The sequence below is a fragment of the Amblyomma maculatum genome, chromosome 2 (assembly GCF_055883805.1).
Source record: "Amblyomma maculatum isolate TAMU_Amacu chromosome 2, ASM5588380v1, whole genome shotgun sequence".
Lineage (NCBI taxonomy): Eukaryota > Metazoa > Arthropoda > Arachnida > Ixodida > Ixodidae > Amblyomma > Amblyomma maculatum.
This window is the reverse complement of record NC_139345.1, coordinates 62,269,753-62,283,132: the sequence shown is the minus strand read 5'-3', so window position 1 is coordinate 62,283,132 and position 13,380 is coordinate 62,269,753. Positions and strand designations below refer to the sequence as shown.

Sequence of the window (13,380 nt, the reverse complement as noted above, 5' to 3'; positions counted from 1 at the left end):
TTTCCAAGCACTCAGCGTTTTGTGACCACAGAATATGAGCATGGATAAGTCCAAAACATGCTGCTGTAAATTTGGGTACCGAAAGACTTATCCAAAGTGCCAAGTGACTCCTAGTTTCCCCATTGCAAGGATTATAATAAATGCTGATACTAAGTATGCAACTTGTTTCAGGCACAAGTTGTTTAGCTGAGGCCCTGTCCAGCCACCAAGTAAAGAATTTCACCCACACCTGGCTTCACTCAGAAATTTCGCTTTTGCAAGGCACAATAAATATACAAACGAGGAGATTAAGGGGGGACACTGGTCTTAGAGCTATTTTCATTATTTTAAAGCCAATCCTGATAAAATCATACCCTCTTGTTCAGATTTTTATGCTGATTTCAAAAATGTAACTTGTTTTTCTCTATGTCAGTTAATTCCCGAGATAATAATATTAATTATTCATTTAATTAGTACTTCCGCGCAAAAAAAACGCCTCTATAAAACATCATTTTTAATGCATGGCGGTACAGTACAATGACCAAAGAGTGCAATGATCAAAGCAGTTTTTCCATTTTACCCTTATTAGCAATTTTGCTGCACTTTGAAAGTTGTCCTTCAAGACGTGCCTATCATGCTTCAATTAACTTGGCAAAATAAAAAATTTTTGAAGCTTGAATAAAGAATTCTGCTTCGATCATTGCATTCACTGCACCTTCAGCTTTATGTAGAAAAAGGAATTACATCTCTATCTGTCCTAGATGCAGAGATATCGACGAACTAAACCAGCCAAGTGTCCAAAATTTGAGTTTTGAGAAAATGGGAAAAAACAAACTAGGCACAATTTATTCAAAATTTCGAAAAGATATATACATATTTACACTTGCAGACAGCTAATATGCACCAGGCATGTAATCTGACTGCTTGGGCTGACTAGAATGCCGCTTTTTCAGTGCCCGATGCATGTTTTCCGCAGAGGCACGCTTGCGTACTGATTCGGCTGTTCGGCGCCTGTCCTTCTCAGCCATCCTCCTGATATTCTGGACGCCAGGGTTCATATTTAGCTCACTCAGTATTTTTGAGCATGCTTGTAGGTTTCCTGCATTGAAGCGGACAACAGCCTCCGCAACAGCTGCTTGAACGGAGAACAGTGACGCATGGCGCTCCTTTGGTGCAAGTGACCATATTAGGGAGTGCAAGCTTTCATTACTGTTCTGGGTTTTTCCCTGCTGGCACCGCTCTAGCAGCTTTGGGTCTGCCAAACGCTCATAAATAGGCAAAAGTGCTTTGCACACATGTGGTGGCAAACTGTATCTGTGCTTGGGAGCAGGCTCTCCCTTGGCTGCAGCAGCATTCTGGCGGCACCACGAGTTTGCGCCTGTCGGGCAGAGGGTGTGATTTGACACGGTATCATTGGAGGTTACGTGATGATAGGTAGCCATCACTGCCTTATGCATTGCCCCAACATCTCCAGCATGGGACTTCAGGGCCCAGCTGTAATACGATGTCAACTTGGTGACAAGGTCGCCTGTCAGCTTTCCTTTGCCACTCAAGCTCTCTTTTGCATCACCTTTATGCTTGGCAATTGCATTGCGTAGGGCCGTACCCATCCGCTTCTGCACATGGTTTGTGCAATCTTCTTTGCTGATTTCGATGTAGCCGTACACAGCTGATTCTTGCAATGCAAGAAATGTGCGGCTATCGCCGTCTGAGAGCATGGTCGTGTACCTAAGGCCATGTTTCTCCAGTGACCTTTCGAACAAAACAAGTCCGGCCTGAACTTCCATTTCACCGGACTTTTTGTCCGTGTTCTTTTGGCACAAGTGGCTTTCTTTCCACGCCTCATAGGACGGGTCACCTTCTTTGGGCCCACGCTCACACCCAGCACAAAAGTTACTGAAAACTACATAGTCAAGTACCAGTCCAGTAAAAAGTTCTACTACGGCGCCGACACCGATGTGGGATGAATGACCCCGGGTCATCCATGAACCATCGAAAGAGACAGAAATGTTCCCGGGGTTGTCAAGGTTCAACTCGTTATAGAGTTGCCGAACAGAACGGGCGCTGTCTTTCAACACTCCTTCGGCTGCGCGTGTTGCTGCGGGCGTCAGCTTACTCTTTACGTAGTCCTGCCACGTTTTCGTGTGCAGGCCACGATGAGATATGTTCATCGCCGCAAACACATCATTCAGCGCCGTTTGCCTATGTCCGGTACTTTGCATCGCGCGTGCAGCAAGGATATTCACGGCAAACGGATTTATCTTCTGGCTGCCTTGCACGCGCGGCGAACTCCATGCCGATGAAATGTCCCCGCAAATCACGCACGCGAGAGAGAGTTTAACGGCTAGACCATATTCACGATTTCCTTTTGAAATATGGACATCCCCGCCACACACTTTACATTTCACAGCAGACAACAGTTCGTTCAGCGACTCCAAACTCACAACAGTGAACGTCGTATCGTCCGCACGGCAACCGCCGGTCGCGTCAAGAAGACGGGCGTCAGAAGTGGCGATGAAATCCGCTTTCCTCTTCGTCGCTGCGGTTGAACCCAGCTCCTGCAGCATTCCTTCGGCTTTTCTTTTCTTTTCAATCAAGTCCGAAGGCTGCAGCATCGTCGTGTCGTGGCGGACGCGTCCGCTGGGCGTAGGCGCCGCCGAGCTCGCTAGGCCTATTTCGGCCGCGGGGACTTCTTGACTTGCCGCTGGCTCCTGCACATCCTCGGAGCTTTCGGGTGCCGCAGGACGGTTCCGAAAGTTGTCGCCGCGCGCACTCTTCTTCTTTTTGCCGAATTTGTGGCGCGAGCGGAATTTACTGAGGGGCATCGTCTCGCCTCGGTCTCGACTCAGAACAAAATGGCGTCTCGGACGCTTTCAACGGCTGCTGGCCCGCCGCAAGCAGACGACGTGCGATAGAATCAGCCAATCGGATGGCTCAGTTGCAGTCACGTGCGCTCAGCAGCGAATCAGATGCCGCGTTTTCGTTTTTCTTTGTGGTTATTTTTCTCAGTGGCCATTGAGGGCAGACAAGCGCTAGCGGCGGGAAATTGAAACCCAGAAAGCGCTCTTTCAAACGAGCCTAACATGGCCGAGATCGGTCCGGCGGAACGGCAGTTGCGCGCAACGAAAAATGTGCCGTTTTATCGTCTGCTGCTGCGCAAATTCAGCCCGCGCGATGATTTCAATTCGTTATTATGCTGAAAATACTGACTTCTGGAAGAAGAAAATTGGTGAACTTGTAGATTAATAGCCACAGATTCCAAAAATGCCATTTTCAGAAAATCGGTTTTTTGGTCATTTTTTGGTCCCAAAGACCCGTGTCCCCCCTTAAGCATTGGCTTTTGAACGGCATCATTACCTCTGCATGCTTTTCTAACGTTCGACTCTCTGAGGTGTCAGTGTCTGTTTCAGGGGTTTGCGGTCTGCCAATCGTTACCCGGGCAGGACGCAAGACCTTGCCAGTCTGTAGAAACACGCGGCCATCAAGAAACTGCAAAAATGCAAAAACAGAAAACTTTCTGTACTCGAAGGTACTGTATACATGTAAAAACATACCCCTAAACAAGTGCACAGAGTCTGCCTACTTATATACTATAAACAACTATGCGTTTTTTTTTCTTTTTCAATATAAACCATTACTTCCCACCAAGATGGTCTCTGTCATAACTCTGAAGAGAAATTTCCCATGTCCAGTAATGAGGTGAGCTAAGTTAACCCACAAGCTAGAGCATGTTTTTCGAACAACTAGTACATGGGCGATGGCACTTTTCTGCCACCTTTAGTACTTGTGTCTCATTGCCTGCTAATACAAAATACAATAAAACTATGTTTGCAAATGGCAGCTTCAAGCTCTATCAGACATGAATACAGCTTTTCATCCAGTATGTAAAATGTAAAGATGAAAAATATATAAACATTTAGGAAATTCAACCTTGACATCCTGATATTCCTGCCCATAATAAATCCTAACCAGCACTAGTTTGAGCACTAGTTCTTGAGAGAAAACTCGAACCGTACAAGTTACCCATCTTTTGCCTCAGTCTTGCCATTGCAGTTCCTAGCAGGCACAAAGCTACACCTCCAGCAGCATAAAAGGTTTAAATTTATGCGGTAAAACACAATTTCTAGGCAATACTGGTTTCCCTAGAAGCTGCTTACTCTCCAGCAGAAATGACAGTGCAGGATAGAGAAATCATGCAGCTGGTTAATGCAATTTGCTGATCCTTCACACAAGATAAGCTGTACTAATGCATTTCACTCCAATTACATAGGTTAAACCTGGAGAGGTAGTTTTCGAACCATCATCAGACTGAAAAAGAAACACGTGCACAAAGCAGTGCTCCTTGTTTTTTGTGTTATGCACCAAGGTTACAGGACGGCCGAGAAATCACAACAAAGTGAATGTGGCCAGCACGTGCTGGAATCGCTTGCTGTAGTACCTTGATGCCACAGCGTGTGCAGTGACGCACGCGGCTGAGGAAGCGTGGGTCGGCACTGCGCTGGTGGCATGCACAGGGACACTGTGAGGTGCCAGGGGTATCCCTCGGCGGTGACAGCGTCAGCTCCTCGCAGCTGCTGCCAGCACCCCCTGGGCTGCCTGCCGCTCCCCCGTCCTCTTCTTCCTCCTCCTCTTCTTCATCAGGCAGCGTCACCTCCTCGAAGTCGTCCATCAGGCTGCAGTAGTAACAAAACTTGGTTAGCGTCCCTGGTGAAACAGGAAGAAAAAAATCCCTTTCCACTTTTACAAAAGAGGGAAGTTGCTAGGAGGAAGAGAGAGAGAGAGGGTTGGAGTCAACGGGTGGCCTAGATGATTGGCCGGTTATGGCGAAAGCTAGAGAATGTGCAAACGAAAGGTGGTTGCCACGGGAAGAAGTCAGATGACAGTTATAAAGGAAGGAGGAGGTTACGACTAGGGCTGAGGAACGCACAACCCGAGGACGGTTCTACGCCAGAACGCAGGGCTATACGACTAAACCAAAGCTACAACAGCGTTCACTAATTTATGCACCAAGCCAGTAAGCCTGTCCCGTCCGTCTTTCTGTGTGGTTCGTCTAAAACTTAGCGCTGTATTTCCTTTGGTTTAACGCAGTAAGCCTAGCACCCATAATTTTTAATGTGGAGCGTTAGTACCCCTAGACTTGAAAAAATGACCCTTTGAAGCCCCACAGACTTGAAAACTTAAAAGCATGGCTGTGGTCGGAAGCAGAATTGGTAGGTGACATGGCTGGGCACTAATTTATCGGTAGGCGGGTTGTGTGGTATCACGACACAACATGGCCTTGCCAATTTTGCAGGCGCTGCCAAACAAAGCTTCCCCTTTTAGACGGAAGGGGAATCAAACACACTGGGACCCTCGCACCCGGGATGAGGCACGCCAGTTAAAGGCCATGCAGGGATGGTCGTACAGTCTGGTTAAAAGGAGGCTTTAAATCTTTGTAGGGTGACCTTTCACAGAATTTGGTAGCTTACAACTGTATAGTAATGGGCATGTGCCAAATAAGAGAGGCACAAATTAAGGGGTTAGTGACTAAATAAATGAAATGTACAAGAATAAGGATCTGCAAGAGCAGCCAGAGACCGAAAAGAATGTAGGTGCAAAGCTGAAGGTGCCTACGAATGTGGAAAGAAGGCCATGCAGATTGCTGAGAGAAAGCACTAAACGAGTTGGAAAAACAAAGAAGGTGAGCAGTTGCATAAAGAGGCAGCCTGAAGCACCGACTAGCAGTAGGATGGCAGCAGTGACGGCAGCTGCTGCTGCTGCATGCATTAAATTATTACAGGCTTGGCTTCACTTGATTATGACTGTGGCGTGTCCATTTGAACCGTTCTGCTTAATAACAGCAGTGTATCCGCTACTTCTATATTCCAGCATGCCATCTGTGATTTTCAGGGGGACCCTTAGCATTACTGGCCTGAGCAGTTTACTGCATCACAGTTGTAATATTTCTTTTAAAACTCTTGTGTCCCCTGAGCTCTGCCTTCACATTTTTTGCATTATTTCTACAGAAAAGTGCTAAGCCAAAAGAAAATTCCCCACAGCTAGATCAGTGGTAGCCACATGCTTTTCCGTTCGAAAAATCAAATTTTCTTACCTTACTTATTTCCAAAAAACTAATCACAGATACGCAACGACCCTCGTACGAAAGCTGGCAGCTCCGTCTCGCGATATGACACGGAACAAATTTTTTCAGGTTTGAAAACTGCTGGCTGCTATAGTAACTGCAGCAGCACTGACTTCGGCCAAGAACTAGACAGTACTGACAATTATGATTTGCTTGGAGTTTATTATTATTATTATTATTTTTTCGAACAAACTAATTCCGAACAAAGTCAGCAATTCCTTGAAGAAATGAGGTTGTGCTCATGAAAGTGGGAGGTTCTGCCAAAATTAGGGTGTCTCCCAGGCAGTTCAAGAGTTGAGCATCAAAAAAAGAGAAAATGGCAGCAATTCCGCGACAAATGCTTAAATTTGTGGTACTTTGTGCGAATTGTGGGAAACGTGGTGATTTTCCATCAGCCTTTCTACATTCGAAAAATATCGGTGCTTATAGCTTGATGAAACATTTGAGAGACACTTAAGCTGCACTTCTAAGGGTATGACGCTACAGCATTAATGGATCCCGTCTGCAGCTCTCTTGCGGATCCTTTTCCGTGTACATGTACAAGCTAGGCCATGTACTCCTAGGCCATGCACACAAACGTGTGTGCATGGCCTAGGAGTAGCGCGTTGGCCCAGAATTCATAAGCTGACAAATTACATGAAAGACAACCCAACAAAGCCCAGCTTTGACCAAACTGCATGAACATGCCTGCATGGCTTAGGAGAAGCATGTCTGACTCGGGATCCGCTAGAAGAGTTGGTTTACGAGGTCTCTCTATCAGGCCCCCTTCGCTGATAAGAGACCCTGCTACAAAGGAAACAAAAACAGAGAAAAGCAACCAGTGGCGCAAGAACAGGAAGTAGACAAATTCACAGCATGTGAATTAGTGACAACATACATAACCTATTGAATGAAACCACTGTGGTGCCCGATTTGAATTGTACAAAGTCACATTTCAGTTTTCAATCGTGAGTTCTTCATCTGACAAAGACAATTGCGAACCACAAACAAACATGATATTAATCACACAGCCCCAATTACTTGACTGCACTAGACAAATAAAACACTAAAAATTCAGGGGCACTTTGGCTCACTAAAGTACTTCAAAGCGGAACCCTTCCCCGCCGCGGTGCTTAGGCATTAACTGCGAGATCGTTTGTGATTGACTATAATTGTGACAGGTACTGCGCCTTTTCTTTGCTGTCTACCAATTTTAAACGCTGCTGCTGCCTGCTATACTGCGCCTATTTCTACATATGCTCTGTGGTGCAGCGTTTGAGGAAGCACCAAATGAAACGCAGCGCATGGATGCCGGGATGGAATGCCCGGTGGGGTCAGCTTCATATAGACCGTTTTACCGAGAGCGAGCAGGAGAGGAGGAAGATACTCTCTAACCAGATTCCTTGCGCCGGCCCATTGTTGCCAATACCTAGTGGGCTGTGCATTCGCACGCTTCTTGCATAGTAGAGCGGCCTTGCACCTCAGTATATTGTCGTTTTAGAGACTTAAATACCTTTATTAGCGCCCCTTTTAGTGGTAATGTCATGGGGACAGCAATGCGTGATCGTGGACTGCGCAAAGAATCAAAGAAATCGCAACATGATTGCCGAGAGCGTATGCGGGCAGCATGCATCGACAGTCCGAGTTTGGCTGTGATATGTTTCTGCTTTTCCAGTCTAACCTTATTTAATTCGCTTATGAACGTTTTATGTAAGCCAGATAAACTTAGTACCAATGACGGACTGACGTATATGATGACCACTTCACTTCCTCCGCCGTAGTAACCACGCACGCCGGACAGGCCTTCCTCCCGCAAGCCCTCCGCGCCAACGATACGGTGGATCATTTCCGCCAATGCAAGAGTGTGCTAACATCTGTTCTTCACTTAAACAATAAGCCGAGAGCAAAAAAAAAAAAAAAAAAAAAAAAAAAAAAGCTTTCTTGCGGATTTCTGACCCATACCATGTTATTGATAATTGCAATACAAATAAGCTACGCAACACATTACCGCTGGTGTGGCGCGTGGCTCATCGTCTGCACGCTGGCTCCGCTGCTAAGGCGTCACCGAAATTTACATCTTTCTTTTACTGACACTATGGGATCGGCAGTAAGGCAGTTCCATGAGAGGCCATTTAATCTAGTGCTGAGCAATCACAAAGCGTCATCGGATGTGCCTTCGGTGCGAAACAATTTAGGCCTAGCGACTAGGGAGTAGCACTCGACGAGAGTGCCGTAGTCCGCCGCGCCAGCGGACGGCGCCGCTTTCGTAAGCGCTGCTGTATGTGCTGTGAATTTGCCGTTTTCTTTCATGGTGCCGCTGAAAGCGCACATTTTTCGACGTTTTGTTCAACAATACGTCATGCAAACGATGCTGCTACGACATACGGGACGGGGGTATACGATGTTGTCTCGCCGCAGGACGAACACCAAGGCTTTATAAAAACATCGACGGATGGTACTTTAGACCCTACTCCTTTTGTGCTAGTCCTGAACCGTAGTTTAACTTGAAAGTATACATTGTTGAAGCAGGACAGCTCGATCGTATATCGAAATATGTCGCACTTCATGTGAAGTCAATGCGGCGATAACTGGAAAGTATCTTTCGCAGTATCTGCATTCCAAATTCGGTAGCTGCCCATACGGTTCATTCGCTGTATATTTGTGTGAGCAGTTACCATTGCGATAATAAAATATAATTGAAAATACATGTATCGTGAAAGATATAACAGATACATCCACACTGCGGAAGTGGAGCGCAGTCCTTCACAGCCACCCCGACCGCTGCGCTATTTCAAACAGCAGCCGCTATGTCAAACGGATGGTATACGGTTTCCTGGCGCGCTCAAACAAAGCACAAATAGCACCAAGGTGTCGGATAGCTTTCACGAGCACCGTGAAACAGCACTTTTGCACTGCTGCACCGCAGCATCAACACGCACAGCACAGCCCAAGATGGCGTCAAGAGGCGCCGCAGCAGACGTTCCGCAGTTTGGCTCATACGGGGCGCCACCATCAAACTAAGATGGCTGCACCCAGGCATCGAAACTAAAAAGGTCTATATGCGTGAATCTCTTGGTGACGTCATCACCAGTCATTACGTCATGACCGGATGTGACGTCATTATCACTTCTGCTTATTAGATATGAACGGATCCGGTCATGACGTCGCGGCCGATGACGTCACCACATGACGGCTATGGACGTCTAACCATTACTATTGGTTAGTGATAGTTAACCATGACTTGCACTTCCTGAGTACTAGTTAATGCCTCATTAGTGTTAATTAAACACCCCATAGCTAGAAAGTGATGGTTAGTGATAGTCCCGATGACCTCCAAATGCCCGAGTTCCTATGGGCATCTGCTTAATTACAGTCAAACCTCGTTATAACGAAGTCTCATTTCGCGCGGAAATTCGTTCATTATATCTGATATTCGTTGTAAAGGTACACACAAATTCCTACAAAAAAAATTTCTGTTCATAAACCCAAGTAAAGGCTACCCTAAAATGGAAAGCACAGAGCTGAAAAAAAAAAGCATTTTTTTTTTCTTCTTTAAAGCGTGGTATAAGCACGCGAAACCTTACCTTTCATTTTGCACTGCCAAGCAAAAATGAGCACACAAATCGGGATTTAGGCCACGCAGAACTGATTTATTTAAAAAACGGCGTAATCTTCATTTGGCAGCACTTCACACTATTCGATAGAATAAATTTCTCAACGAAATCGACACTGTGCAGCGCTTTCCCAATGTCAGCTGATTTGGCCACAGGTAGGTTCTCAAGGTACCTTCTCAATTTCCTCTCCATATCGGAGGCCTCGGTGCTGCTGAGAGCTTGTTCTTCGCCTTCTTCTTTACTCTCATCGCTGCTCGTAGCATCATCTGTAGGAAGCAGCTGATCGACAATTTCTTGGTCGGTCAATTCGAGCGCCACAGCCAAGTTGTCATCGGCAGCAATAAAGTCCTCGAACGTAACATTCGTAACCGCCAATTGACGCCATGTCGTCTCGTCGAAATTGTCCGCTTCACCTTCAGAATCGTGGGCGTCGTTGGGCTCAGTCTCGCTTGCTGGGATATTACTTTCATCACGTGTGCAGTACAGCTATCGTGAACGTTTGTAAATTTTTCTAACAGTAGTCAATACAGCGTGCCATGCCCTCAACTCACCTTTCGGGGACACCCTGATTTGGTAGCAGCTGCTGCAGCTCGTCCATCAGGTGGCTCTGCCCTCGAACAAGCGGCTGAAGGACAGAGAAGATGGCTTCGGCACTCATCTGTGGCTGGCGGTGAAGCTGGGTCAGGGAGCGCATAAGTCGCTGGAGCTGCTGGGGCTGCTGACCCAAGTGGACCTGTTGAATGACGTGAAGGAAACATTAAACCTCAGACCCCGAACTTTCCGCAGCGGGGAACATGACACCACAAAAGAAAAGGACCGTTCTTCGGCCATTTGCGCTTTTTAATTGCATTCCTCTGGTGTCCTGCACTCGAAATGCAGAAAATAAAAAATTCAGTAAGGATAGTAGAGTTCTTGTTTGCATCACTGCCCATATTGGTTTGGTTTGGATTGTGGGGCTTAGTGTCCCAAAGCTACTCAGGCCGCAGCTGAGGGACGCCGCAGTGGAGGGCTCCAGAAATTTTGACCACCTGGAGTTCTTTACCATGCACAAAACATCGCACAGCACACGGGCGCGCTACTTTTCACCTTCATCGAAAAGCGGCTGCCGCAGCCAGGATTCGATCCCGCATCCTTGGATTCAGCAGTCTAAGGCCCTAACCACCGAGCCACCATGGCGGGGCTCACTCTTCATATTACAGCACGGTAAATTTTCATGCGCCCTAAAGGCCTCTGTGCATTTTCCCTTGCTCTCTGTCTAAACAATGACTTTCCATTTCAATGAGGCATAAATACACTGAAAACGTTTGGCCTCCAAAAAACTCCTACATAATTCGAGTTGTCTATATTCATGGGGAGTCGTATCAACGATGCACTACACTTTACAACACAGCCAGTCTCACTAACATTTTTGTGGCGTGCTAAATGCTTTCGATTCATTTGTAGACACTGCAATTCCTTTCCTTTTCTCTATGCAGCAGAAAATGTTAGGTCTTTGTCATTACATAAGGAGCTCAGGACAGTTGAGATTTTTCTGGCATGCCATACTGGGGAAGTGGCACCATCTGGCTATTTATAGTACCGTCACAAACACCATGCTGGCTTGGGTGGCTGACTGCAAATGTGTTCGGCTAAGTGGGAGCAGGTGTTCACTGCACTGTGTGATCACATCACTCTGACCTGCTTGCAAGGGGGCGCTTGTATAAAGAAGAATATTGATTTCATATGGTTTGTGTGGTTATAGGAAGCTTTCAAGTGCAGACTGAACTTTTGTTGAAAGAGCTGTGCAGAACTGCATCATGACACGTCAGCACAGTTTGGCAGCTTTGGAAATTTTTATATGTGCGCACCGAATGTAACAAAACAATGTGCTTTCACTACTTTTGAAAATAGTCCTGTTTAACATCTATGTGGAACATTATTTCAGTAGACCGCCACTTTTCAACTTGAATTATGTTCTTGCTGCCCAATTCTTTTTCCATTAATACATATGGTAAAGCAGTGAACAAACAATCTGCTGGAGGACAGTAGTCATTTACACGATTCTAATCAAATCTACATAAAGCTCCCTTGCGCCCCTCCAATGATGGGATGTACTACAATACAAAATCACAATATCAACATTCACAGTCACACTTTGTTTCACTGAGAATACTTTTTGTAAATAAATGTCACAAAAATTTCGTGACACCTTAGTAAGCAAAGTGTGAAGCACACTGTGTGTAAGGATAGAAAACAGCCTGATGGTGGCTGATATGAGTTGTTTAAACACTACATGAATATATAATAGCCACTGCCTGAACAGGGCAACTAAAATGACACAGTAATGCGTAGTGCACATTTTTCTTGTCTAGAAATTAAACAGCATAGATATATTCCCGCTAATCCATCCATGCATGATATCACAGAATCATCATCATGCTGGGCTAAGGTGTGGGAAAAAAAAAAGGAGGTACTTTTCAAGCCCAGGCCTTACCACCCATTTGCCATGCAATGCTGTGAGCTGAGGAAAGGGCCCCTTCACAGACGCCTAGCAAAGTGGTCTGCATGTCACCAGCATTGGTGACATGCAGCATGTAACAATGGGGCACACAAAATGCGCAACTCTTCTCCTCCCCCTCCATTTTTTGACTGTCCACACTGAGTGAGATAGTTACTGTGCCTGGAAAGAGAGCAACGAGGGCTACATGTAAAGGGTGACTCCTTCCTTCCCAGTGGGCTAAGCAATGTTGCAGCTTCGCGAAATTTCATGCGGCTTTTTCATGCCTCTTCATGTGCAACAATAACTAGTTTTGTCACTGTTCCTGGGCTGGCGATACAATGGGGAGAGATGAACACTGAAAAGTTATAGTGAAAAAAAAAAGGCAATCACACAGAGACAGGGTGACGACACACAACACGAATGCTCACTACCAACTGCTTTATCAAGGTGACACCTTATACAAGGAGCATGAAAATGTATATAGGCCTTTGCATTTTGAGCTATATGGGTGCTGCCACATCGTTTGCTAAACAGTCGTGTGCACACCGCGTAAGCACTGTGGACGCTGCAGTGGAACCAGTTTCCGACTGTCCAGAGAGGAGGAATTTCGACAACTCCCTCGTCCGATGCAAAGGTCTATAAGGTGACACCTTCCGGAAATAAAGCAGTTAGTAGTGAGTGCTTGTGTTGTATGTCGCCACCCTGTCTGTGTGTGTTTGTCTTTTTTTGCACTACAGCTTTTTAGTGCACAATATGCACCGTGTCCATAAAGAAGTTGTAATGGAGAGAGATGAGCATGCTGGAACCATTCGGTTTTTAGTCATGCTTTGCTGGGCGAAGATGACTGGACCTGGCTTTTGGGAAGCCATCATCTGCAGGCAGCTTCTGTAATCAAGTCGATGAGCATTGAATTTCTGTTAGGCATGCAGGTGTGTTCGGTGCTGGTGTTTAGGCGTTTGTATAAAGCTTAGTTTCTCTGCTCTTTGTATATTGTCCAGACGTCATCCGCAAGGAAAGGCTATCTGCAGCTTGTCTACCCCCAAAAAAGACATAGTACTGAATTAGTGTAATTTACTTACGTTGTTTTCTGGTTATTTTTAGTTTAGTAGATTATTTGACTGAGTAAAGTAATTTAGCAGCATAATAAATTATTTCAGTGCAGTGATTTTTACAGCAAAGGCAATTAATTCCTTTGGAAAATTCACCAC

The 13,380-nt window shown here is 45.9% G+C and overlaps 1 protein-coding gene across 2 annotated transcripts in view; it reads right to left on the bottom strand.

Annotated features, from left to right (window-relative positions):
• The window catches only part of mute (gon-4 like protein muscle wasted), a 48,189-nt gene that overhangs the window by 4,724 nt on the left and 30,085 nt on the right, over positions 1–13,380 (bottom strand). For both annotated transcript variants that reach the window (XM_084594289.1, XM_084594290.1), the window contains 3 exons: positions 10,245–10,426; positions 4,418–4,652; positions 3,337–3,468 (listed from right to left, as the gene is read on the bottom strand). In XM_084594289.1, coding sequence (XP_084450415.1) covers positions 3,337–3,468; positions 4,418–4,652; positions 10,245–10,426 — 549 coding nt within the window. The remainder of the gene's footprint in view (positions 1–3,336; positions 3,469–4,417; positions 4,653–10,244; positions 10,427–13,380) is intronic.